This window comes from Gorilla gorilla, chromosome 16 (genome assembly GCF_029281585.2).
Source record: "Gorilla gorilla gorilla isolate KB3781 chromosome 16, NHGRI_mGorGor1-v2.1_pri, whole genome shotgun sequence".
NCBI classification, from domain to species: Eukaryota; Metazoa; Chordata; class Mammalia; order Primates; family Hominidae; genus Gorilla; species Gorilla gorilla.
The window spans coordinates 43,108,364-43,136,227 of record NC_073240.2 but is presented as its reverse complement, the minus strand read 5'-3'; the positions used below and the strand labels follow the sequence as shown (position 1 = coordinate 43,136,227).

Here is a 27,864-nt window from a genome sequence, read left to right as displayed (position 1 = left end):
AAAGAGGGAGATGACAACTGAGTCAACTGCCATGGCAATGACCATTATTCATTTGATAAACATTTCCTGAATGTCTACAGAGTATTCAGTACTGAACTCATGCTTAGAATATCAAGGAGAAGAAAGCACAGTCCTTGCCTTTAAGGAAGTGACAACCTGGCTAATGAGGCAGGAGTGTAAATAAAGTGCTCTGCCCTGAGGTATAACTGCCAGGTTAAGCATCAGTTTAGTGCTACCAGAACACAGAGAGGTTAATAAATTCTGCCTGTGGTGAAGTATAGGGTCTTGAAAGGCTTCACAGACGAGATAAAACCTGGTTTGGACCTTGTAGACTAAATAGGAATATACCAGATAGGAAGAATAGATAGAGCATTCCGGGCACAGGGAATAGAAAAAACACAGAGGCAGGGAAGTACATGACAGGCTTACAGAAAAATAAATATTCAAGGGTATCACTGTGAGAGAGACCAGTAGAAGATGAAACTAAATAGGATCAGATTGTCAAGGGCCCTGTAATTGAGGTTAGGAATTCTGAATCTTGTCTTATGAGAAGCCATCAAAAGTCTGGCAAGATGTAATCTTAGCAGACCTATATTTTAGAAAAATTAAGTCAGGGTGCAGTATTGGGACTCACTTGAAGGTAAAGAAACTGAAGTTGGGAAGAAGTTTCAGTAAATTATTATCAAAATGTTTACTGATAACGTGAAGGACTTCTGGTCAACCACTTGCATGTATCTCCTTCCCCTCCTAAAGTCACACTAAAATCTGAGTAAAGAAAAGAAAAAAGGAAGAAAGCCACAAAAACAAAGAGAATGGGAGTGGAGTAATTTCAACAAAAATTTGGCAGGTGGCAGGCAGGAGCAGGGTGGTAACTGTTGGCCAAAGCCAGGGAAGCTCTCCCCAGAGTGGTATTGAGGAGGCTATTGACAGAAGAGCTCACCCTGCTCCCAAACACCAGTAGACATGCCCACTCCCAAAACTAGAGTGCAAGCCTCATCTAGGCACACAGAGCCTCACCATGAAATATGAATGGAGGCAGGTGTGGTGGCTCACACCTGTAATCCCAGCACTTTGGGAGGCCAGGGTGGGTGGATCACTTGAAGTCAGGAGTTCGAGACCAGCCTGGCCAACATGGTGAAACCCCGTCTCTACTAAAAATACAAAAATTATCCAGGTGTGGTGGCGGGCACCTGTAGTCCCCACTACTTGGGAGGCTGAGGCAGGAGAATTGCTTGAACCCAGGAGGTGGAGGTTGCAGTGAGCCGAGATTGCACCACTGTACTCCAGCCTGGGCAACAGAGTGAGACTCTGTCTCAAAACTCACATTTGAGCAAAGTCTCCAAAATCAGAGACAGTGACTCAAATAAGGAAACAGAAAAGGATCTCCAAGAAAACAGGAACAATGCAAGGAACCAAAGTAAATATCAAAACATTATCATTAGTATCTCTAGAGAGATGAAATAAGGTATTATACCCTTAAACAAGACTAGGATAGCATAAAACAAGTGTAGGTTGAGTATCCCTAATTTGAAAATCCAAAATCTGAAATACTTTAAAATCTGAAACTTTTTTTAAAATTAATTAATTAATTTATTTTTAAGATGGAGTTTAGCTGTCGCCCAGGCTGGAGTGCAGTGGCACGATCTCAGCTCACTGCAACCTCCGCCTCTGGGTTCAAGCGATTTTCCTGCCTCAGCCTCCCGAGTAGCTGGGACTACAGGTGCATGCCACCATGCCCAGCTAATTTTTGTACTTTTAGTAGAGAGAGGGTTTCACCATGTTGACCAAGCTGGTCTCAAACTCCTGACCTTGGGTGATCGCCCATCTTGGCTCCCCAAAGTGCTGGGATTACAGTCATGAGCCACCACATCTGGCTTCTAAAATCTGAAACTTTTTGAACACCAACATGACACTCAAAGGAAATGCTCATTGGAGCATTTTGGGCTTTGGATTTTCAGATTGGGATGCTCAACCAGTAAGTTTAATGAAAATATTCAAAATAATCCCAAAACTGAAACACTCTAGAGTCCCAAGCATGGAATACTCAACCTGTATACAATTTATAAAACACTAAATGTCATTTAACGTGGTGTGCTATTTTGAATTCCTCATCAAGATTTAGAAGTGGGGTAAAAATACTTAGAAGATCTCAGTGCTTTGGAAGGCTAAAGCAGGAGGATTGCTTGAGACCAGGAGTTCAAGACTAACCTGGGCAACACAGCAAGACCCCATCTCAACAAAAAAATTAAAATAAATAAATAAAAAGAATTAGCTGGGCATGTAGCGCATGCCCACAGTCCCAGCTACTCAGGAGGCTAAAGCAGAAGAATCGCTTGAGCCCAGGAGCTAGAGGCTGCAGTGAGCCATGGTCACGCCACTGCACTCCAGCCTGGGCAACAGAGTGTTTTTTGTTTAAAAACAAAAAAACAAAAAACTTAAGAGGCTCATCAGACTTGAAATTATACAGAGCAGCATTGATCATGAGTTTGTCTGACTGAAACAGGTTAAATAAATTATGTTACCAGCAAATTTGCTACTTGAAAAAAATAGGATGTACACATTTCAGGATAATAAATGTTTTGCCATTGCTTTGCATAAAATGAAAACAAAAACCAAGGAACCATCAGAGGATAAGAAAGAGCTCCTTGAAAGCAGAAACATGATAGCATAAATGGAAAGCCTAGAAGATAAAATTGAGAAAATTGCTCAAAAACTAGGCAAAAAAGGAAAAGGAGATTATAAAATCCGTAGAGTAGAAAGAAAAAAAGGAAGGGAAAAATTAATCTAAGGAATAATACAAAACAGTTTCTCAGAACTGAAGGACACAATTCTCAGGATTGAAGGGGTCCACATCTAACATCCAGAACAATAATTATTTTAAAAGACCTAGGGCCAGGCACGGTGGCTCACACCTGTAATCCCTGTAAAGCACTTTGGGAAGCTGAGGTGGGAGGATCCCTTGAGCCTAGGGTTTTAAAACCAGCCTGGGTAACCTAGGGAGACCCTGCCTATACAAAAAATGAAAAAATTAGTTGGGCATGGTGGCACATGCCTGTTAAGTCCCATCTACTCAGGATTCTGAGGTGTGATGATCGCTTGAGCCCAGGAGCTTGAGGCTGCAGTGAACCATGATCACACCACTGCACTCCAACCTGGGCACAGAGCAAAACCCTGACTCAAACAAACAAACAAAAGATCTCCATCAAGAGATTTTATTACAAAATTTCAGAATACTGGAAATTTGGAATGTTAGTGATAAAGAGAAGATATTTCAGAGAGAAAAGATAGATTATATACAGAGGAACAAAGGAATAGAATTAAGAATGGTTTTGGAGCAAGAAGGTAGAAGACAGTAAAAGAAATGCCTTCAAATTCTGAGGGAAAGAATATTCAGTCTTGCCAGGCAAATTATCAGTCAAGGGTAAAGGTAGGAAAAAAGATGGTTTCATACCGGCAAGGAAGCAAAAAGAGTACCTCCAATGCAAACGTTCTTAGGAAACTACCAGAAGATGCTACAAACAAATAAACACAGCAAGGGAATAAACCAGAAAAGAGAAAAACAGGGAACTGAAGAAACGAGGGATACAACACCAGAAAACAGCAAAGGTAAGTTTTGAGATGAAAGCTGTGCAGGGAACCTAGAGAACAATGGTCCAGATGGGAGGAGGAAGATGAAGAGCTCTGGTAGGGAAGAAAGTCTCCAGGGAAAGAAGTAGACTGGATAAAGTATCAGACACCCTTGAGCATGTGAAAAATGTAACATTGAATATTGATTTAACCAAAAATTGTGATATAACTAGATTGGATGGGAGACGGAGGAGGGTATGGTATATGATTGAGCTAAACCCTCAGCAGGAGTCAACAAATAATCTTTACTGTCTTTGTGGGAGATCCAGTATTTTGGAAGTGCTTTATCATAAACCAGCATTCTCACTAATAACAATGTTGAATGTAGCTGCAGGTGGGCTTTGATAGCACTTATTCCTGCATGGGTGTCCATATCCATAAATTGTCATTCCTCCCATCACAACTGGAACTGAACATGGGCTAGACTTAGCTTGCTTTTAACAACTGAATGCAGCAGAAATGATGCTGCAATACTTTTGTTTTTAACAGCTTTACTGAATTCATGTACCATGCAATTCACCCATCTAAAATGCACAATTTAATGAGGGTTTTTATGGCATATTACATTATTGATTCTTAAAAATTGTGTTAAAATATATATAGTAAAATTTGCCATTTTAACCATTTCCAAGTGTCCAATTCAATGGCATTAATTACATTCACCATGTAGTACAAGCATTACCACTATTTCTAAAACCTTTACATCACCCCAAGCAGAAACTCTGTAATCATTAAGCAGTAACTCCCTATCACTCACACCTCTCAGCCCCCTCTCATCTCTGTCTTGACAAATTTGCATATCACAGCTAGTTCATATAAGTGGATTATATAATACTTGTCCTTTCGTGTCTGTCTTATTTCATTTTCCATATTTTCAAGGTTCACCCATGTTGCAGCATGTATCAGAACTTCATTTCTTTTTATAGCTGAATAATATTCTGTTACATGTATATACCACATTTTGTTTATGTGTTCATCTTTGATGTGCACTTGGATTGTTTCTACCTTTTGGCTATCATGTGTGGGCGAAGGATTACCCAGGTGCCGAGGCAAGAGACTGAAGGCACAAACTGTAGCAGTATAATAAAGAAAATAGTTAGAATAAAGAATAGTTATAACACAAATTAGATATAGAGATGATCATGGACAATTATCAATCATTAGCGTAAACATTATTTAATCATTAGCTTTTAATATTACTTTTTGTTGCATTACTAATATAACCTAGAATAACCAGCGGGTATAGGGGTCAGGTACTCAAGGGACATTGTGAGAAGTGACCTAGAAGGCAAGAGGTGAGCCCTCTGTCACGCCCGCATAAGGGCTGCTTGAGGGCTCCTTGGTCAAGCGGTAACACCAGTGCCTGGGAAGGCCCCGTTACTTAGCAGATAGTGAAAGTGAGTCTCCTTTCCTTGGAGGAGTTAGGGAACACTCTGCTCCACCAGCTTCCTGTGGGAGGCTGGATATTATCCAGGCCTGCCCGCAGTCATCTGGAGGCTTAAACTCCTCCCTGTGGTGCTGTGCTTCAATGGTCACGTTCCTTGTCTACTTTCATGTTCCTCTTTGAAGTTCACAGTAGATAGCGGTAGAAGAAATAGTGAAAGTCTTAAAGTCTTTGATCTTTCTTACAAGTGCATAGAAGAAAACGCATAGAAGAAAATGCTGCCTTCCCTCTCTGCATCGGCTACCTAAAAGGGAAGGGCCCCCGTCCCATGATCACGTGACTTGCTTGACCTTATCAATCACTTGGACGACTCACCTTCCTTACCCTGCCCCCTTGTCTTGTATGCAATAAATATCAGCGCGCCCAGCCATTCAGGGCCACTACCAGTCTCCGCGTCTTGGTGGTAGTGGTCCCCCGGGCCCAGCTGTTTTCTCTTTATCTCTTTGTCTTGTGTCTTTATTTCTTACAATCTCTCATCTCCGCACATGGGGACAACACCCACTAAGCCCCGTAGGGCTGGACCCTACACTCGTGAATAATGCTACAGTGATCATTGGCATACATGTATCTGTTGAGTCCCTGCTTTCAATTCCCTTGTGCATATATCTAGGAGTAGAATTGCTGGGTGTATCAGTTAGGGTTCTTCAGAGAACACAGGGTTTTTCAGAGAAACAGAATTAATAGGATTTATATTGAATATATTTATATATTTATAAATATGCATACATACACAGAGAGAGATACAAATACTTATTTATTTAAAGTAACTGGCTCGTGTGATTGTAGGGGCTGGCAAGTCTGAGTTTTGCAGGAGATACTGGCATACTAGAAAACCAGGGAAGAGTTGATGTTGCAGCTTGAGCCTGAAGGCAGGCTGGAGACATTCTGTTTTCCCCAGGGACCTTAGTCTTTTTCTCCAAGGCCTTCAACTACTGGATGAGACCCACTCTCATTATGGAGAGTAATCTGCTTTCCTCAAAGTCTACTGACTTAAATGTTAATCTCATTAAAAAATACTTTCACAGAGACATCTAGACTGGTGTTTGAATACCTGGGTACCACGACCTAGTCAAATTGACACATAAAATTAACCATCACACAGAGTCATATGGTAATTCTATGTTTAACTTTTTGAGGAAATGCCAAACTTTTCTGCAATGGCTGAACCATTTTACATTTCCACCAGCAATGTTCCAATTTCTCTGCATCCTCGTACACACTTATGCTTTTCCATTTTTTTGGATTTAGCCATCCTAGTGGGTGTGAAGTCATATTTTACTGTGGTTTTGATTTGCATTTTCCTAATGACTAACAATGCTGAGCATATTTTCATGTGTTTGTTGTTCATTTATTTATCTTCTTTGGAGAACTATCTCTTTAAATCCTTTGCTCATTTTAGAATTGGGTTGTTTATCTTTTTGTTATTTAAGAACTTGGTAAAGATTTATTTATTTATTTTCCATTTCTAGTCTTTTAAAGTATGGCTTCTTTTCTTTTTTTAAAGGATATGGCAAATATTTATTTTTTTCCATTTCCAATCTTTTAAAGTACATACAGATATGCTTAGGATAAAGCTGATTTTAACAGCACAAAAAAGTTGAGCACAAAGGATAGGATTAAATTCAGCAATCCAGAGTGATAAAGAGGAAAAGATACTGAGCACGTGCCTTTGACAGACACATTATCCAAGTTGATTACCTAATAGTTGGAGGTTGAAGTCCTTATGCTGCAAAAGTGAGAACAATCTGGTGTATGAAGTGTATGGTGGCATTTGTAGCTGTAACTTGTTTTCTATTTATTAAGAACAATTAGCATAGTTAAGTGTAGTCTTAGTAGACAACCTGCATTTATTTAAATTAAACATAATATTTTCCACAGTAGTGTAAGTAAGGCCACAATATTTATTCTGGGCAAACCCTTTAATGTAGTGATTTTAATATCACTGTCATTCATTCTTTTGGAATATAAAGTGTTTTAACAGAATTCAGGTTACAGATAATTTTTAAAATACTATATCATGACTAATATATTAAAACGATACTTACATATTTATACTAATATCCAAAGAAAACTCACTGCCAAATTGTTACAGTAGATATTAATCAGTCTGACACCCTTATTAACTGATTCTATAGGTATAAGTATAGGTCAGTGTGATTTTAGTGTCTATTCTTTCATTTTACTAAATTAGGAAAGCACTATTTACAGAACAAATAAAAACAAGTGAAACAGCCACCCAAGGACCATAACAGCTCCTGAGTTAGCTGTGTCACAAGCTCAGATAGAAATCCCCACTATACGCACAAAGCTGGATTCAAATTATTCATCAAAAGGTGCTGGTAGAAGTTGTCAGATGCCTTCCAATATAGATCCCCAATCCCATGGCCACCAGATGAGACGGCAGCAAAACCCTTTGGAAATTCTGCTGAGAAAATGCCCCCTTTCCTCATCAGGCTTTAAATTCCATGCTGGGTAGCTACGTGCTTCAGGTGCTTTAAAGAGGAACTCCTTGTGGGGAATATTTTCTGGCCAACTTGTCCAATCCCATATCCAATCTGAGTTTTTCTTCAAGATGCTTTCAACTTCTTTCCTTTTCTCAGTATCTTCCTCAGACTGAGAGCTATTTTTCTCCAATGTCTGTGAAAGAGGTAGGCTGTCACAGAACTTTTGGAGCTACTCTGTCCAAATTCATTTTAAGCATCCAGCTGTATTTTTTCCATGTCACTATTATATTAATTTTGTTGTTGTTGTTGTTGTTGTTTTTAGAGATAGGGTCTCACTCTGTTGCCTAGGCGGGAGAGCAGCAGCATGAACATTGCTCACTGCAGCCTTTCTCTGGGAAGCAAGGCAGAGGATTACTTGAATTCAAGGAAGCACTTTGGAGGCTTCCCAAAGCACTGGGATTACAGGCGTGAGCCACTGTGATGAGCCCATGTCACCATTATAAACAGAAACTGATGTTGGAGCACTGTTCCTCTTCCTATCATTGCTAAAGTGCAGTTCTATCCAGGAGCCCTGCAAGCTCTTTCCCTACAGCCTGGGGTCCCTGCTCTGTGATATGGTGCCAGAAGGTGGCTGTAGCAGTCTGGGTCACTGTTTGGTTGTGGTCTAGGGGCTGCATGCACCCTCAGTGGCAGACGAGCATGAGGGATATGGGCCTAGTGCTCAGCCTGTCTTTTTGTTGCTCAGTTGTAGAAAGTTCTTCATGTATTCTGGATAAGAGGCCCATATCAGATATACAATCTGCAAACATTTTCTCCCATTCTGTAGGTTGCTTTTTCACTTTATGTTCTTTGATGCACAAAAGTTTTTAATGTTAGTGAATTCTAACATGTGTTTGTTGTCATTGTTGCTCACGATTTTGTTGTCATATCTAAGAATCCACTGCCAAATCCAAGTTCATGAAGATATACCCGTTTTCTTCTGAGAGTCTTATGGTTTTAGCTCTTATATAGTTGAACCATTTTGAGTTAGTTTTTTGTATATGATACACATATAACATATTTTTGAATATAGGAGTCCAACTTCATTCTTTTGCAAGTAGATATCCAACTGTCTCACACCATATGCTCAAGAGACTATTTCTTCTTCATCGAATGGTCATGAACCTTTATTGAAATTATAATGGTGACATGGACAAAGCACTGTGGCTTGTGCCTGTAATCCCAGTGTTTTGGGTGGCCATAAGCGTATGGGTTTACTTCTAGATTCTCAATTCTATTTCACTGGTCTATATGTCTATCCTTATTCCAGTAGCATGTTCTTTTTTTTTTTTTTTGAGACGGAGTCTTGCTTTGTCACCCAGGCTGGAGTGCAGTGGCATGATCTTGGCTCACTGCAACCTCCACCTCGCCTTGTGGGTTCAATCGATTCTTCTGCCTCAGCCTCCCGAGTAGCTGGGATTACAGGTGCCCACCACCATGCCTGGCCAAATTTTGTATTTTTAGTAGAGACAGGTTTTCGCCATGTTGGTCAGGCTGGTCTCAACTCCTGACCTCAAGTGATCCACCCACCTCAGCCTCCCAAAGTGCGGGATTATAGGCATGGGCCACCGTGCCTGGGCAGTGGCATGTTCTTTTGATTGCCATAGCTTTGAAGTAAGTTTGAAATTGAGAAGTTGTATTCGATTTTCACTCTGCTTAAGACATACCCAAGACTGGGCAATCTACAAAAGAAAGAAGTTTAATTGTAGAACTTACAGTTCTACATGTCTGGGTAAGCCTCACAATTGTGGCCGAAGGCAAGGAGAAGCATGTCACATCTTCTGTGAATAGCAGCAGGCAAAGAGGGTGCTTGTGCAGGGAAACTCCCCTTTTTATAACCATCACATCTCATGAGACTCATTCACTATCACGAGAACAGTACAAGAAAGATCTGCCCCCATGATTCAATTACCTCCCACCGGGTCTCTCCCACAACACGGGAATTCATGATGAGATTTGGGTGGGGAAAAAGCCAAATCATATAAGAAGTATAAATTTTTCAACTTTGTTTCTCTTTTTAAGGATTGTTTTGGCTATTCAGGTCCCTGTGCAATTCTATGGAAGATCAGCTTTTCCATTTCTGCAAAAGAAGCCATTGGAAATTTGATAGGGATTGCAGTGAATCTGTGAATCACTTTCTGTATTACTGCCATCTTAACATTGCCTTCTAACCTATGAACATGGGATGTCTTTCCATTTATTTAGGCATTCTTTAATTTCTATCAGGAATGTTTTATAGTTTTCAGTGTACAAGTCTTTCACCTCCTTTGCTAAGTGTATTCCTAGGTATTTTATTCTTTTGGATATTATTGTAAATGGAACTGTTTTCTTAAATTTTTTTGGATTGTTCATTGTGGGTATATAGAAACAGAACTAATTTTTTTTTTCGTTATTGATTGATATGGTTTGGATTTGTGTTCCCACCCAAATCTCATGTCAAATTGTAATCCCCAATGTTGGAAGAGGAGCCTGGTGGGAGATGACTGGATCATGGAGGCGGATTTCTCCCTTGCTGTTCTTGTGATAGTGATTTCTCACAAGATCTGGTTGTTTAAAAGTGTGTGGCACCTCCTCCCTCTCTTTATTCCTCCTGCTCCGACCAGGTAAGATGTGCCTGCTTCCCCTTTGCCTTCCATCATAATTGTTAAGTTTCCTGAGGCCTCCCCAGCCATGTTTCCTGTACAGCCTGCAGGACCATGAGCCAATTAAACTTATTTTCTTTATAAATTGCCCAGTTTCAGGTATTTCTTCATAGCAGTGCGAGAGTGGATTAATATATTGATCTTGTACCCTGCAACTTTGCTGAATTTACTACCTCTAGTAATTTTTTTGTGGATTCTTTGGGATTTTCTATATATAGGATCATATCATCTCCTATAATCTTATTTATTCTTTTCCAATTTTGATATCTTTTATTTATTTTTCTTGCCTAATTTCTCTGGCTAGAAATTCCAGTACAATGTTGAATAATAGTGGTGAAAATGCAATGCCTTGTCTTGTTTCTGATCTTAGAGAAAAGCTTGCATTCTTTTAAAATAAAATGCTCTAATGCTAAAGCCAGTTGCATATTTTAATGGAGAAGAAAACATAGAAAAGTTGAAGTTGGGATACTGGTCATCTGAGATAAAGGTAGAGATAGCCCAGAGGCTAAAAGCTTCAAGGAAAGCAGATGGCAAGTATGACGAATTAGACAGTAGAGCATTCTAGACCCAGTGCAATGTTTTACTGAACTGAATGGGATGAGGATGGGAACAGAAATGCTTGCTAATTAAAATGCTTGGGTAAGTTATAAACTCTACATAGTATACAACAAATATTAACTTACCGTGATGACACATGGGACATTGGATATATAACAGAACAAGAAACTGGCACTTCTTCGTGCAAATACCTGTAAGGTGTGAGTACTGTTTGAAGACATCAGAAGGTGTAGGTCCTGTCAGCAGAAAAACATCAATGATGCCACTCTCTGACATCCAGTGCACATGAGTGCGAGATCTCACCTTTTGTTTAGCAGCAACTGGGCCCATCTGGGTCAGTGTGTACTGGAAAAAGAATGGAATAAAAATTTGAGAAATTTCCCTCTAACCTGCAACATCCAGCCACATATAAGTAACAGTCTGATCCTTTAGTAGATACTACTGATATTCACTGATTACACTGTAAAGCTTTTGTTGGCAGAGAAGTGCCACTACAAAGATAAGAGCTATAACTCCACTGCAGTGGTTTTGTTTCTTCTTTAAGTATGACATGTAGCCATGATAAATAGCTCACCTCTACTGCAGGCTCTGTATTGATCTCCACCAGTGTTTCCGAGGCATTCAGCCAGAAAATACCTATAGTTCTGCCCAGTTTGTGGGCCAGGAGATAAGGTACTGAACCATAAATGCCCATTTTATCATATATTTGGTATCCATAGACATCCAGGTTATAAAGACGGTAAGCATCTCCATCACTGAAACACAAAGATTACCATCAATTACCATCACAAATATATTATTAATATTAATAAATAGAACAGCTCTACTCTTCTCTGAAAACATTTAGGTCCCATGCATCTTTGAAGGCTCAACTCTTGCCACTTCCCTAAAGATTTCCTGACCCAACTTAGGTGAATGTGGTCCTCTTCCCTTGACTCCTTTGGCACCACTTCCTGTGACATTAGCACATACAATCACATCTTAGACATCTTTTCTAAATATCTCCTTTTTCTTTTTTCCAGATAGGGTCTCACTCTGTCACCTAGGCTGGAGTGCAGTGGCGCGATCTTGGCTCACTGCAAACTCTACCTTCCAGGTTCAGCAGTTCTCCCACCTCAGCCTCCCAAGTAGTGGGGAATACAGGTGCGTGCCACTACACCCAGTTAATTTTTGTATTTTTTGGTAGAGATGCGGTTTCACCATGTTGGCCAGGCTGGTCTCAAACTCCTGACCTCAAGTGATCTACCCACCTCGGCCTCCCAAAGTGCTGGGATTACAAGTGTGAGCCACTGTGCCTGGCCTAAATATCCTTTGAGTGGAGGACTCTCTCCTATGAATACTCCACAATAGCAAGCACACAGCAAATATCCACTGATGAATTTTGTGAGTATTTCTCTGCAGTTAAAAGAATTGTGTCCAGGCTGGGTGCCAGTGGCTCACGCCTGTAATCCCAGCATTTTGGGAGGCCAAAGCAGGTGGATCATGAGGTCAAGAGATCGAGACCATCCCCAACACTGTGAAAGCCCGACGCTATTAAAAATACAAAAATTAGCTGGGCGTAGTGGCGCACACCTGTAGTCTCAGCTACTAGGGAGTCTGAGGCAGGAGAATCGCTTGAACCCGGGAGGCAGAGGTTGCAGTGAGCCGAGATCACGCCACCGCACTCCAGCCTGGGCAACAGTGCGAGACTCTGTCTCAAAAAAAAAAAAAAAAAATTGTGTCCAACAGGCTTCCACAGTGCTTAGCAGGGGAAGATGGGGAAATGAATTGGGGTTGGGAGCACAGAGCTCAAATCAGTGTGAGAGCAGCACAGTTTCTGCTGGACTTGTCACTGTGCCTACCTGAAAGTAAACAGCACCTGAACCTGGCAATCTTATCAGACTCTGTTTCTCTTTGGTTTTGTTTCCTCTTAGTCTGATGCCTCGGGCATCTATTTGTCAATAGTGTTAGCCTGACATGATATCCCTGAGGAAACTAAAGGTGATATGAGATACCACATTTTTCCATTCTCTGGCTCACTCTCCCATTTTCGTAAAAGCCTTTTTCTGGGTCAGTGATTTTTCACAATATATTCTCCCAGGGCTCCACAAAAGGCCTTGAGAGGTAAAAGTGAAACCCAGGGATAAAGATCTTCCCTCTACTCTGATCACAGCAGCTCCATAATTTTACTTCCTCTATATTTCTAGGTTCAGTATTAAAGTTTTTACAGTTATCTAATTTTACCATTAAAAAAATAAATAAAACTGGAAAACCGGCCAGGCACGGTGGCTCACTGCTGTAATACCAGCACTTTGGGATGCTGAGGTGGGTGAATCACAAGGTCAGGAGTTCAAGACCAGCCTGGCCAACATGGTGAAACCGTCTCTACTAAAAATACAAAATAAATTAGCCAGGTGTGGTGACAGGTGCCTGTAGTCTCAGCTACTCAGGAGGCTGAGGCAGGAGAATCTCTTGAACCCGGGAGGTGGAGCTTGCAGTGAGCCAAGATTGTGCCACTACACTCCAGCCTGGGCGACAGAGCAAGACTCCGTCTCAAAAAAAAAAAAGGAAAACCACTGCTCTGAGTGATCATTCAAGGAGGGTTCTTAAGATCCACAAGCAATATAAAGGAGGAAAAGGCCTGGCACATATTAGCACTGGCTCAGACAGCTCACAAATGTTTTCAGATCATCTCAATACAGAAACCAGAGCCTCCCATAAGAATTCTTGTTTTCACTTACCCAGTATTTTTAAGTTGGTGTGATTCTGCATGTTGTGGGATCCCATAAAGATGCTCAAATCCATGCAAGGAGAAATCCAAACCAATAGAAGAAGGGCCTGTAGAGACCAGGATACTGAGTTTTGTTTCTGAAAAGAACACTCACTTAAGGAGATTCAGTTAATTCTGAGTGCAGAGAAATGACTAGACTAGAGGCTGAGAGACCTGGGCTCACCTAGATCAGTTAGCAAATGCTGTGTACTGACCCTCTGTGAAATATTATATTCAGGTGCTGTGGGGATACAAAAATGTGTAAGGCAAAGTTCTGGTCATGTATTAGTTCTGTTGCCTTAGCTGTGTGATGAAGCTCTCTGTGTCCTCTTCACAGTAAATCTCTTGTCTCTATATAAAACATGATTACAAAGTTTTAGATTTTTTCCTAATCGAAATTTTCCTTATCACATATTTCTTTGCTTTAGGAAGCAAAGGATATTGTGCACTTTCAGTCTACACTAGATGAAATGACTGATTGTCTTGTGCCTGATCATTCTTACTGCCAGCCTCGTCTGTGACTACCTACAGGGAATGCAAATGTCAAGGGCACCAGGAGGGCCATAACTGGTTCCTCAAAATACTCCTCGTCTGTGCTTATATAAATTTCCTCTAACCAAAGACAAAGTCTTTAACAATTATTTTAGAGCTATGGGAAAAATGCAAATGACTAGGAGGTATAACGTGGACTTTAATTTATGCTTAGGTTAAAGTATTTGACATCAAATGGTCCTTATTTGTAGGAGCTTGTGGAAAAGGGATGCTACAGAGAAGGTGAAAAAGATTATGACATGGCCGGGTATGGTGGCTCATGCCTGTAATCCCAGCACTTTGGGAGGCTGAGGCAGTTGCATCACTCGAGGCCAGGAGTTCAAGGGTGCAGTAAGCCATGATCATGCCACTGCACTCCAGCCTGGGTGACAGAGTGAGAACCTGCCTCAAAAAAAATAAAAAGATAAAAAGATGATGATGTTACAGAAAGGAGGGCCTGAGAACCCATGCCTCCACTTTTAATTTGGGGCATTCTGTCAGCCCTCATCATTATACTATGCTATAGATAATGATGGCTAGAATGCGAATTTTAAAGGTGTTAGAAACGGTTTGTTATTCTACAGAATAGGGAGGAGGAAAGAGGAAAGTGAGTATTTTTCTAACTGCATAAGCCCCAAGTACCTGAAAGATATCTCCTAAAGAGACAAACTCGCCCCTCTACCCCAATTCCATCACTAAGCCTGGTGAGAAATGTGACAGATGGGCATGTGATACCCATGCGAATGATGCGGAGGCCTAGAAAAGGTTGAGAACCATTGGCTTGAAATGTTGCAACAGAGGGGCTCTAGAACTTGGGTTTCTCATCACTTCACTCTCATGAAAATTTAATGTGGAATTTGTAGCTGTCTTATCTAATGAACAGTGCAAGCAGTGTGCTGACCCATGCCCCTGTATGAGATCATAAGCTCCGTGTGGCCTATATTGCTTTTACACTTCCTACAAAAGGCAAATAATTGCTATTTCTCTGATGCAATGCATTACTGAAGGATAGCAAATCTGATCTGGGATTTCTGTTCTTCTGTTAAAGTCACCTGTTTTAGGTGCCAGAGATCAAGGGGCTTTTTGATAGAATTATGTAGCCATTTTTGGAATGATCTGTTTTAATACTATACCAGTTTCAATTTTACCATTAGCTTTGATATCCACAAATTTTCCAAATTTCTCTTCCCACAGGCCCAGATCTTCTTGATTTTCCTGTTGGTACAAAAAAGGGAGCAAACTGAGGTTACAAATTGCAACAAATGTGTTTACCACAATAGCTCATTTTATTTGGATTATTTTTTTAAAAGACTGAGAAAGTGAGTTCATCTTTTAGAAGACCAGTGTGTGACGTCAGTACCTTTAACAAATCAAATCTGTGTTCTATATACATGTCAATAATAATCTTTATGGGCCATAGCTGACATAAATATGTTTTTTATTGTGGTAAAATATACACAACATAAAATTTACCATTTTAACTATTTTCAAGTATAAAGTTCAGGTTCAGTGGCTTTAAGTACATTCACATTGCTGTGCAACTATTGAACTACTAAAAATACAAAAATTAGCCGGGTATGGTGGCTGGCACCTGTAGTCCCAGCTACTCAGGAGGCTGAGGCAAAAGAATTGCTTGAACCTGGGAGGCGGAGGTTGCAGTGAGCCAGTATCACACCACTGCACTCCAGCCTGGGCGACACAGTGAGACTGTCTCAAAAAAAAAAAAAAAATAGACATGGTGGTTTGCTGCACCCATCAACCCATCATCTACATTAGGTATTACTCCTAATGCTATCTCTCCCCTAGCCCCCCATCCCCCAACAGACCCCGGTGTGTGATGTTCCCCTCCCTGTGTCCATGTGTTCTCATTGTTCAACTCCCACTTATGAGTGAGAACATGTGGTGTTTGGTTTTCTGTTCCTGTGTTAGTTTACTGAGAATGATGGTTTCTACCTTCATCCATGTCTCTGCAAAGGACATGAACTCATCCTTTTTTATGGCTGCATAGTATTTCATGGTGTGTATGTGCCACATTTTCTTTATCCAGTCTATCACTGATAGGCATCTGAGTTGGTTCCAAGTTTTTGCTAATGTGAACAGTGCTGCAATAAACATATGTGTGAATGTGTCTTTATAGAATGATTTATAATTCTTTAGAAATATACCCAGTAATGGGATGGCTGGATCCGATGGTATTTCTGGTTCTAGATCCTTGAGGAATCACCACAGTCTTCCACAATGGTTGAACTAATTTACACTCCCACCAACAGTGTAAAAGCATTCATATTTCTCCACATCCTCTCCAGCATCTGTTGTTTCCTGACTTTTTAATCACTGCCATTCTAACTGGTGTGAGATGGTATCTCATTGTGGTTTTGATTTGCATTTCTCTAATGACCAGTGATGATGAGCTTTTTTTGTTTGTTGGCCACATAAATGTCTTCTTTTGAGAAGTGTCTGTTCATAACCTTTGTCCACTTTTTGATGGGGTTGTTTTTTTCTTGTAATTTTAAGTTCCTTGTAGATTCTGGATATTAGCCCTTTATCAGATGGACAGATTGCAAAAATTTTCTCCCATTCTGTAGGTTGCTTGTTCACTCTGATGATAGTTTCTTTTGCTGTGCAGAAGCTCTTTAGTTTAATCAGATCCCATTTGTCAATTTTGGCTTTTGTTGCTATTGCTTTTGATGTTTTAGTCATGAAGTCTTTGCCCATTGCCTATGTCCTGAATGGTATTGCCTAGGTTTTCTTCTAGGGTTTTTAAGGTTTTAGATCTTATGTTTAAGTCTTTAATTCATCTTGAGTTAATTTTTGTATAAGGTGTAAGGAAGGGGTCCAGTTTCAGTTTTCTGCACATGGCTAGACAGTTTTCCCAGCACCATTTATTAAATAGGGAATCCTTTCCCCATTGCTTTTGTCAGGTTGTCAAAGATCAGGTGGTTGTAGATGTGTGGCATTATTTCTGAGGCCTCTGTTCTGTTCCATTGGTCTACATATCTGTTTTGGTACCAGTACCACGCTGTTTTGGTTACTGTATCCTTGTAGTATAATTTGAAGTCAGGTAGAGTGATACCTCCAGCTTTGTTCTTTCTGCTTAGGATTGTCTTGGCTATATGGACTCTTTTTTGGTTCCATGTGAAATTTAAAGTAGTTTTTTCTAATTTTGTAAAGAAAGTCAATGGTAGCTTGATGGGGATAGCATTGAATCTATAAATCACTTTGGGCAGTACGGCTGTTTTCACAATATTGATTCTTACTATCCATGAGCATGGAATGTTTCCATTTGTTTGTGTCCTCTCTTATTTCCTTAAGCAGTGGTTTGTAGTTCTCCTTGAAGAGGTCCTTTACATCCCTTGTAAGTTGTATTCCATGGGCATTTAGTGCTACAAACTTCCCTCTAAACACTGCTTTGGCTGTGTCCCAGAGATTCTGGTACATTGCGTTTTTGTTCTCATTGGTTTCAAAGAACTTATTTATTTCTGCCTTCATTTCGTCATTTACCCAGTAGTCATTCAGGAGCAGGTTGTTCAGTTTCCATGTAGTTGTGCAGTTTTGAGTGAGGTTTCTTAATCCTGAGTTCCAATTTGATTGCACTGTGGTCTGAAAGACTGTTTGTTATGATTTCCGTTATTTTCCATTTGCTGAGGAGTGTTTTACTTCCAATTACGTGGTCAATTTTAGAGTAAGTGCGATGTGGTGCTGAGAAGAATGTACATTCTATTGATTTACGGTGGAGAGTTCTGCAGATGTTTATTAGGTCTGCTTGGTCCAGTGCTGAGTTCAAGTCCTGAGTATCCTTGTTAATTTTCTGTCTCGTTAATCTGTCTAATATTGACAATGGGGTGTTAAAGTCTCCCACTATTATTGTGTGGAAGTCTAAGTCTCTTTGTAGGTCTCTAAGAACTTGCTTTATGAATCTGGGTGCTCCTGTATTGGGTGCATATATATTTAGGATAGTTAGCTCTTCTTGTTGCATTGATCCCTTTACTATTATGTAACGCCCTTTTTTGTCTCTTTTGATCTTTGTTGATTTAAAGTCTGTTTTATCAGAGATTAAGATTTCAACCCCTGCTTTTTTTTTTTTTTTTTTTTTTTTTTTTTGCTTGGTAAATATTCCTCTCTCCCTTTATTTTGAGCCTATGGGTGTCTCTGCACGTGAGATGGGTCTCCTGAACACAGCACACTGGTGGGTCTTGACTCTTTATCCAATTTGCCAGTCTATGTCTTTTAATTGGGGTATTTAGCCCGTTTACATTTAAGGTTAATATTGTTATGTGTGAATTTGATCCTGTCATTATGATACTAGCTGGTTATTTTGCCCATTAGTTAATGTAGTTTCTTCATTGTGTCGATGGTCTTTACAATTTGGTATGTTTTTGCAGTGGCTAGGACTGATTTTTCCTTTCCATATTTAGTGCTTCCTTCAGGAGCTCTTGCAAGGCAGGCCTGGTGGTGACAAAATCTCTCAGCATTTGCTTGTCTGTAAAGGATTTTCTTTCTCCTTTGCTTATGAAGCTTAGTTTGGCTGGATATGAAATTCTGGATTGAAAATTATTTTCTTTAAGAATGTTGAATATTGGCCCCACTCTCTTCTGGCTTGTAGGGCTTCTGCAGAGAGATCCGGTGTTAGTCTGATGGGCTTCCCTTTGTGGGTAACCTGACTTTTCTCTATGGCTGCCCTTAACATTTTTTTCCTTCATTTCAACTTTGGTCAGGCTGATGATTGTCTTGGGATTGCTCCTCTTGAGGAGTAGTATCTTTGTGGTGTTCTCTGTATTTCCTGAATTTGAAAGTTGGTCCGTCTTACCATGTTGGGGAAGTTCTCCTGGATAATATCCTGAAGAGTGTTTTCCAACTTGGTTCCATTCTCCCTGTCACTTTCAGGTGTATCAATCAAAGGTAGGTTTGGCCTTTTCACATAGTCCCATATATCTTGGAGGCTTTGTTCATTCCTTTTGATTTTTTTTTCTCTAATCTTGTCTTCACTCTTTATTCCATTAAGTTGATCTTTAATCTCTGATATCCTTTCTTCCACTTGATCAATTTGGCTATTGATACTTGTGCATGCCTCATGAAGTTCTCATGCTGTGTTTTTCAGCTCCATCAGATCATTTATGTTCTTCTCTAAACTGGTTATTCTAGTTAGCAATTCCTCTAACCTTTTTTCAAGGTTCTTAGCTTCCTTGCATTGGGTTAGAACATGCTCCTTTAGCTTGGAGGAGTTTGTTATTACCCACCTTCTGAAGCCTACTTTCTGTCAATTTGTCAAACTCATTCTCCGTCCAATTTTGTTCACTGGCTGGTGAGAAGCTGTGATCCTTTGGAGGAGAAGAGGCGTTCTGGTGTTTGGAATTTTCAGCCTTTTGCGCTGGTTTTTCCTCACCTTCATGGATTTATCTACCTTTGCTCTTTGATGTTGGTGACCTTCGGATAGGGTTTTTGTGTGGACGTCCTTTTTGTTGATGTTGATGCTATTCCTTTCCGTTTGTTAGTTTTCGTTCTAACAGTCAGGCCCCTCTGCTGCAGGTCTGCTGAAGTTTGCTGGAGGTCCATTCCAGACACTGTTTGACTGAGTATTACCAGCAGAGGCTGCAGAACAGCAAAGATTGCTGCCTGTTCCTTCCTCTGGAAGCTTCGTCCCAGAGGGGCACCCACAAGATGCCAGCCGGAGCTCTCCTGTATGAGGTGTCTGTCAACCCCTGCTGGGAGGTGTCTCCCAGTCAGGAGGCATGGGGGTCAGGGATCCACTTGAGGAGGCAGTCTGTCCCTTAGCAGAGCTCGAGCACTGTGCTGGGAGACCTGCTGCTCTCTTCAGAGCCGGCAGGCACGAATGTTTAAGTCTGCTGAAGCTGCACCCACAGTTGTCCCTTCCCCCAGGTGCTCTGTCCCAGGGAGATGGGAGTTTTATCTATAAGCCCCTGATTGGGGCTGCTGCCTTTCTTTCAGAGATGCCCTGCCCAGGGAGGAGGAATCTAGAGAGGCAGTCTGGCTACAGCAGCTTTGCAAAACTGTGGTGGGCTCCACCCAGTTCAAAATTCCAGGTGCCTCTGTTTAGACTATGAGGGGAAAACTGCCTACTCAAGCCTCAGTGATGGCAGATGCCGCTCGTCCCACCAAGCTTGAGCATCCCAGGTTAACTTCAGACTGCTGTGGTGGCAGTGAGAATTTCAAGTCAGTGGATCTTAGCTTGCTGGGTTCTGTGGGGGTGGGATCCGCTGAGCTAGACCACTTGGCTCCCTGGCTTCAGCCCCCTTTCCAGGGGAGTGAAGAGTTCTGTCTCGCTGGTGTTCCAGGTGCCACTGGGGTATGAAAAAAAAAAAAAACCCCTGCAGCTAGCTCGGTGTCTGCCCAAACAGCCGCCCAGTTTTGTGCAGCCCTGGTGGTGTAGGCACCTGAGGGAATCTCCTGGTCTGTGGGTTACCAAGACCATGGGAGAAGTGTAGTATCTGGGCCAGAATGCACCATTCCTCACAGCGCAGTCTCTCATGGTTTCCCTTGGCTAAGGGAGGGAGTTCCCTGATCCCTTGTGCTTCCCGGGTGAGGCAATGCCCCACCCTGCTTCGGCTCGCCCTCCGTGGGCTGCACCCACTCTCTAACCAGTCCCAATGAGATGAGTCAGGCACTTCAGTTGGAAAGTCAGAAATCATCTGCCTTCTGTGTTGATCTTGCTGGCAGCTGCAGGCCAGAGCTGTTCCTATTCAGCCATCTTGCCAGCCACAGCATACCACATTTTCTTTCTTTCTTTCTTTTTTTTTTTTTTGAGATGGAGTTTCGCTCTTGTTGCCCAGGCTGGAGTGCAATGGCATCATCTTGGCTCACTGCAACCTCCACCTCCCAGGTTCATGTGATTCTCCTGCTTCAGCCTCCCTAGTAGCTGGGATTACAGGCATGCGCTACCACGCCCAGCTAATTTTGTATTTTTAGTAGAGACAGGGTTTCTCCATGTTGGTCAGGCAGGTCTTGAACCCCCAAACTCAGGTGATCCACCTGCCTCGGCCTCCCAAAGTGCTGGGATTACAGGCATGAGCCACACACCCAGTCCCATATTTTCTTTATCCAGTCTATCACTGATGGGCACTTGGGTTGGTTCCATGTCTTTGCTATTGTAAATAGTGCTGCAATAAACATACATGTGCATGTGTCTTTATAGTAGAATGATTTATATTCCTTTGGGTATATACCAAGTAATGGGACTGCTGGGCTAAATGGTATTTCTGGTTCTAGACCCTTGTGGAATCACTATACCATCTTCCACAATGGACTAATTTACATTTCCACCAAGAGTGTAAAAGCATTCCTATTTCTCCAGAGCCTCGCCAGCATCTATTGTTTTTTGACTTTTTAATAATCATCATTCTGACTGGTGTGAGATGGTATCTCATTGTGGTTTTGATTTGCATTTCTCTGATGATCAGTGATGTTGAGCTTTTTTTCATGTTTGTTGGCCACATAAATGTCTTCTTTTGAGAAGTGTCTGTTCATATCCTTTGCCTATGTTTTGATGGGGTTGTTTTTTAATTGTAAATTTGCTTAGGTTCCTTGTAAATTCTGGATATTAGCACTTAGGGTAGATTGCAAAAATTTTCACCCATTCTGTAGGTTGCCTGTTTACTCTGATGATCGTTTCTTTTGCTGTGCAGAAGCTCTTTAGTTTAATTAGATCCCATTTGTCAATTTTGGTTTTTATTGCATTTGCTTTTGGCGCTTTCATCATGAAGTCTTTGCCCAAGCCTATGTCCTGAATGGTATTGTCTAGGTTTTCTTCTAGGGTTTTTATGGTTTTGGGTTTTACATTTAAGTCTTTAATTCATCTTGAGTTAATTTTTGTATAAGGTATATGGAAGGGATCCAGTTTCAGTTTTCTGCATATGGCTAGCCAGTTCTCCCAGCACCATTTATTGAATAGGAGATCCTTTCCACATTGCTTGTTTTTGTCAGGTTTCTCGAAGATCAGATGGTTGTAGATGTGTGGTGTTATTTGGTTATTTCTGAGGTCTCTGTTCTGTTCCACTGCTCTATATGTCTGTTTTGGTACCAGTACCATGCTGTTTTGGTTACTGTAGCCTTGTAGTATAGCTTGAAGTCAGGTAATGTGATGCCTCCAGATCTGTTCTTATTGCTTAGGACTGTCTTGGCTATACGGGATCTTCCTTGATTCCATATGAAATTTAAGGTAGTTGTTTCTAATTCTGTGAAGAATGTCAATGGTAGTTTGATGGGAATAGCATTGAATCTATAAATTATTTTGGGCAGTAAGAAAACTTCAGGCCAATATCCCTGATAAATATCAATGTGAAAATCCTCAATAAAATATTGGCAAACCGAATCCAGCAGCACATCAAAAAATTTATCCACCACGATCAAGTCAGCTTCATCTCTGGGGCAAGGCTGGTTCAACATATGCAAATCAATAAACGTAATCCATCACATAAACAGAACCAAACACAAAAACCACATGATTATCTCAATAGATGCGGAAAAGGCCTTTGATAAAATTCAACATCCTTCATGTTAAAAACTCTCAATAAACTACATATTAATGGAACATATCTCAAAATAATAAGAGCTACTTATGACGAACCCACAGCCAATATCACACTGAATGGGCAAAAGCTGGAAGCATTCCCTTTGAAAACCGGCACAAGACAAGGATGTCCTCTCTCACCACTCCTATTCAACATAGTAACTGGAAGTTCTGGCCAAGGCAATCAGGCAAGAGGAAGAAATAAAGAGTATTCAAATAGGAAGAGAGGAAGTCAAATTGTCTCTGTTTGTAGACGACATGATTTTATATTTAGAAAACCCCATCATCTCAACCCCCAAAAAATCCTTAAACTGATAAGCAACTTCAGCAAAGTCTGAGGACACAAAATCAATGTGCAAAAATCACAAGCATGCCTTTACATCCACACTAGACAATCAGAGAGCCAAATCATGAATGAACTCCCATTCACGATTGCTACAAAGGGAATAAAATACCTAGGAATACAGCTAACAAGGGATGTGAAGGGCCTCTTCAAGGAGAACTACAAACCACGGCTCAAGGAAATAAGCGAGAACACAAATGATAAAACATTCCATCCTCACGGATAGGAAGAATCAATATTGTGAAAAGTGCTCTATTGAAGATACATGTGATTGGGGATGAAGAGAGAGAAGATTTCTGGAGTGTCCATTCTTCACAATTCAACAAAATAATCTTTTAAAAATAGAAATAAGACCATGCATCTCTGCTACTTAGAACCGTTCCAGAGTTTTCCTTTGCTCTTAGGAGAAACTCAGAAAGGTTAACATGGCTTGGCAGAAGGTAAGCTCCATGATAAATGGGGGACTTATATTTTTCAATGATGTCTCACCAATTCCATGAACAGTGCCTGGGATATAGGAGGTACTTAACAAATAATTGTTAGATAAAATAATTATTACAAATCTTTCCACAGCACTGCCCTGCGTGTCTTTCTAGCCTCGTTACATACCACCCTCCCCTTTGCTTTCCTTTCTCCAGATGAAATAAATATATATTGCATACATATTCCATTTCTTCAAATGGAATATGCTCCATCCTACCTCCACATCTTTGAATATGCAGTTCCCTCTACCTGGAACATTCTTTTCCCAACTTTTTGACTTGTGTATATACAACTTTTTGACTTGTGTATACATCAGTTTCGGCTTTAACATTATTTCCCTCAGAAGGCCTTTCCTGACCCTCATCTTGGCCAGGTCTCTTGTATTCTCCTACAGCACCATTTTGTAACACTCCTCACGCTTGTAATTACTTACTCAATGTCTATCTTTCCCAATAGATTCTAATTTCCACGAGAACATGTTTGGGATTTGTTTTATTCAAGGCTGATTCTCCTTGCCTAGCAATAATGCCTGGCAAAAAGCAGGCACTCAGGAAGCATCTGTTTTTATGAATGAATGAATGAATGAATGAATGAGATGACAAGGTGAGCCAAAGAAACAGGTGGTCCTATTTATATGCAGTAGATCATTTAACAAGCACCCTCCTGTAGAAGGAAGAAAGAGAATTCCTTATATGCCCTATGATGATGATGATGGTGAAAAAGATAACAATAAATGGATCAATCTAGATTACCTGAGAGGTGTCCACTGATGCCTCCTCCTCATTTTCTTTAGCAGCTCTGTTTTAACATAAATAAAGTTGTTTCACTCAATGGCAAGACTGACAGAATTTTGTTCAATGATAAAGATTTTTCATTTCCAACTTTTGAGACCTCAGTTATATCCTTTAATGTATTAAATATAACATCATTATAAAAATAAAAATGAAGCCAGGTGCAGTGGTGCCTGCCTGTAATCCCAGCTACTTGGGAGGCTGAGGCTAGAGGGTCACTTGAGCCCAGGAGTTCGATGTCAGCCTGGGTAACATAGTGAGATCTCATCTTTAAATAATAAAAAACAATTTAAAAATGAGTTTATAAAATTGGACAGTAATGATGAACATTAATCTAATAGCTTCATTTCTTAATGTACAAGTATTTTAATTTTGTTAACTCTTTAAAAAATACTTTTATCATTTTTTATTATAAATGTTAAACATGCTTATAATATTTCAACAAAATCTAAGTAAGCAAGGTAGAACATAGCTCCCTTCACTCGGTGTAACTCTCCTCACTCCCAGAACACAGCACTATAATGTACAGTCTTTCAGAATGATTGTGACAATTTATTCTTCCACCCATAGTTGTATTTGAGTGCTCAGTTCCCCACATTCTTAACATTGCTGGACTTTATCAATCTTTCAGTTTTTGCCAATCTAAAATTGTAGAAAAAATAAATGCATTTCAGTTTGTATTTCTATGAGCATGAATGATGTAAGCTAACTTTTATACATTTAATGGGCAACATAGTGAGACCATGTCTTCCAAAAAAAAAAAAAAAGGAAAAAGAAAAAAAAATTTGAGTGAAAAATACATTACAAAAGAATATATACAGCATACTTTTATTACATAAAAGTTTTTTTAGAAAAGACGAATCCAAATAATATGTTGTTTGGGAATTCATACATATGTGGGAATGCAATTAAAAACCCCAAGGAGGCTGGGTGCGGCAGCTCACACCTGTAATATGGGCACTTTCGGAGGCCGATGCGGGTAGATCACCTGAGGTCAGGAGCTCGAGACCAGCCTGGCCAACATGGTGAAACCCTGTCTCTACTAAAAATACAAAAATTAGCTGGATGTGGTGGTGGGCACCTGTAATCCCAGCTACTTGGGAGGCTGAGGCAGGAGAATCACTTGAACCTGGGAGGCGGAGGTTGCAGTGAGCCGAGATCGCACCACTGCACTCCAGCCTGGGCAACAAGAGTGAAATTCTGTCTTAAAACAATACAAAACTAAACTAAACCAAACCAAACCAAACCAAATCAAACCCAAGGAAGTGATTAACACAAAATTTAGTAAACTGGTTACCTCTGAAGGTAAGATATACTATGCTAACACCAATCAAAAGAGAGTAAGAGTAGATATATTAATTTCAGACAGAAGAGATTTCAGAGCAAGGAAAATCTGGGGGGATAAAAAGGGATATTACATAATGATAAAGGGATCAATACTCCAAGCAGACATAACAATCTTTATTTATTTTATTTTTTTTTGAGATGGAGTTTTGCTCTTGTCGCCCAGCCTGGAGCAATGGTATGATCTCAGCTCACTGAAACCTCCACCTCCCTGGTTCAAGTGATTCTCCTGCCTCAACCTCCCAAGTAGCTGGAACGACAGGCACATGCCACCACACCTAGCTAATTTTTTTGTATTTTTAGTAGAGACAGGGTTTCAGCATGTTGGCCAGGCTGGTCTCAAACTCCTGACCTCAGATGATCTGCCTGCCTCAGCCTCCCAAAGTGCTGGTATTACAGCCATGAGCCATTGTGCCCAGCTCAACGTAACAATCTTTAATGCGTGTATGAGTCTAACAGAGCATCAAACTATATAAGGCAAAAACTGATTTGTTGAGGTTTTTAGTCATTGTTAGGATGGAGTAGTGACTTCTAAGCTCCTTACATGCCAGACGGGAAACTGGAAGTCCTTGACTTTTAATTTTGTTCACGCTGCGTGTGTGTGTGTGTGTGTGTGTGTGTGTGTGTGCGTGCGTGTGTCTATAAGAAAGCTTTTTTTTTTCTTGTGTTGCTGAGTAGAATCAAAGCTTAAAATGTGTAAGTAATCAAATCCATCAATCTTTTCCTTATGGCTCTTCAGTTTATGTCACACTCTCACAATTACAAAAATATTGTTTTATATTTTCTTCTATTTTTATGTCTTTTTATGTTTAATTTTTATTCATCAGCAATTGATTTTTGTTCATGTTATGAGGTTAAAATATAACTTAAAATTTTTTCCAGTTAGATCATCTGATTTTCCTAACACAAATATAATTATAAATATAAATGTAAATCATGGAACTATAGCTACCAGTACAACCTCTATGGAAGGCAATTTGGCAATACCTATGAAAACTACAGGCGGGGCGCAGTCGCTCACGCCTGCAATCGCAGCACTTTGGGAGGCTGAGGTGGGCGGATCACGAGGTCAGGAGATCGAGATCATCCTGACTAACACAGTGAAATCCCATCTCTACTAAAAATACAAAAACAAAATTAGCCGGGCATGGTGGCAGGCGCTGTAGTCCCAGCTACTTGGGAGGCTAAGGTGGGAGAATGGCATGAACCCAGGAGGCAGAGCTTGCAGTGAGCCAAGATCATGCCACTGCACTCCAGCCTGGGTGACAGAGTGAGACTCCATCTCAAAAAAAAAAAAAAAAAAAAACTACAAATGCACAAACCATCTGATCAACAACTATCCTTTTATGACTCTATACTATAAATATACTTGTATATATGCACAATGACACATATTCAAGGTTATTAGTAAACTAACTAGTTGTAAAACAAGATTAGAAACAACTTTAAATCCCTCAATAGAGAATTTACTCAGTGAATCATGGTACAGCCATACAACAGAAATTATGTAGCTGCTTTAAAGAAATTAAGAATTATCACATTGTTAACAGAAAAAAGCAAGGTGTAGAATAATGTGTAAAGGTGGCGCCATTTGTGTCAGGAAAGGAAAACTCAAAGAATATATATAAAATGTGTATACATAAATTGTTTCTGAAAGGATATACAAAAAACTGGAAACACATTACTTTTTTTTTTTTTTTTTTTTTTTTTTTGAGACAGAGTCTTGTTCTGCTGCCCAGGCTGGAGTGCAGTGGCATGATCTCAGCTCACTGCAATCTCCACCTCCTGGGTTCAAGCGATTCTTCTGCCTCAGCCTCTTGAGTAGCTGGGACTACAGACATGTGCCACTACACCTGGCTAAATTTTTGTATTTTTACTAGAGACAGGGTTTCACCATGTTGGCCAGGCTGGTCTCGAACTCCTGACCTCAGGTGATCCACCCGCCTCGGCCTCCCAAAGTGCTGGGGTTACAGGCATGAGCCACCACACCTGACCAGAACACATTACCTTCAACGATGGAAAGTGGGCAGCTAGAGGACACAGGGGGAAGGAGATTCTTTACTATTATTACATCGAAATGCATATTAATATATACTCCTTTGTACCATGTGCCTCTTCTACATAAGTAAGTAAAAGGATCAACTTAGATAGGAAAGAAAACAATGTTTAAAAGAAAACAGAACAAAATCATGCGGGTTTACAAAAGAAAAAAATAGCATTTTTTGTTTGTTTGTTTTGAGACAGAATCTCGCTCTGTTGCCCAGGCTGGAGTGCAGTGGCACAGTCGCAGCTCACTGCAGTCCTGACCGCCTGGGCTCAAGTGATCCTCCTACCTCAGCCTCCCA

General features: G+C 40.5%; 1 protein-coding gene and 1 pseudogene across 12 annotated transcripts in view; both read right to left on the bottom strand.

Moving 5' to 3' along the window:
* The window catches only part of LOC101139167 (neutral alpha-glucosidase C), a 139,049-nt gene that overhangs the window by 90,406 nt on the left and 20,779 nt on the right, over positions 1 to 27,864 (bottom strand). For all 12 annotated transcript variants that reach the window (XR_010131168.1, XR_010131171.1, XR_010131170.1 and 9 more), the window contains 5 exons: positions 24,137 to 24,182; positions 15,183 to 15,249; positions 13,475 to 13,571; positions 11,329 to 11,509; positions 10,946 to 11,099 (listed from right to left, as the gene is read on the bottom strand). Coding sequence is in view for 7 of the 12 variants with exons in the window: in XM_055363484.2 (XP_055219459.2) it covers positions 10,946 to 11,099; positions 11,329 to 11,509; positions 13,475 to 13,571; positions 15,183 to 15,249; positions 24,137 to 24,182 (545 nt within the window). In the remaining 5 variants the exon portion in view is untranslated. The remainder of the gene's footprint in view (positions 1 to 10,945; positions 11,100 to 11,328; positions 11,510 to 13,474; positions 13,572 to 15,182; positions 15,250 to 24,136; positions 24,183 to 27,864) is intronic.
* Positions 4 to 10,892, bottom strand: LOC129527187 (BCL2/adenovirus E1B 19 kDa protein-interacting protein 3-like; annotated as a pseudogene).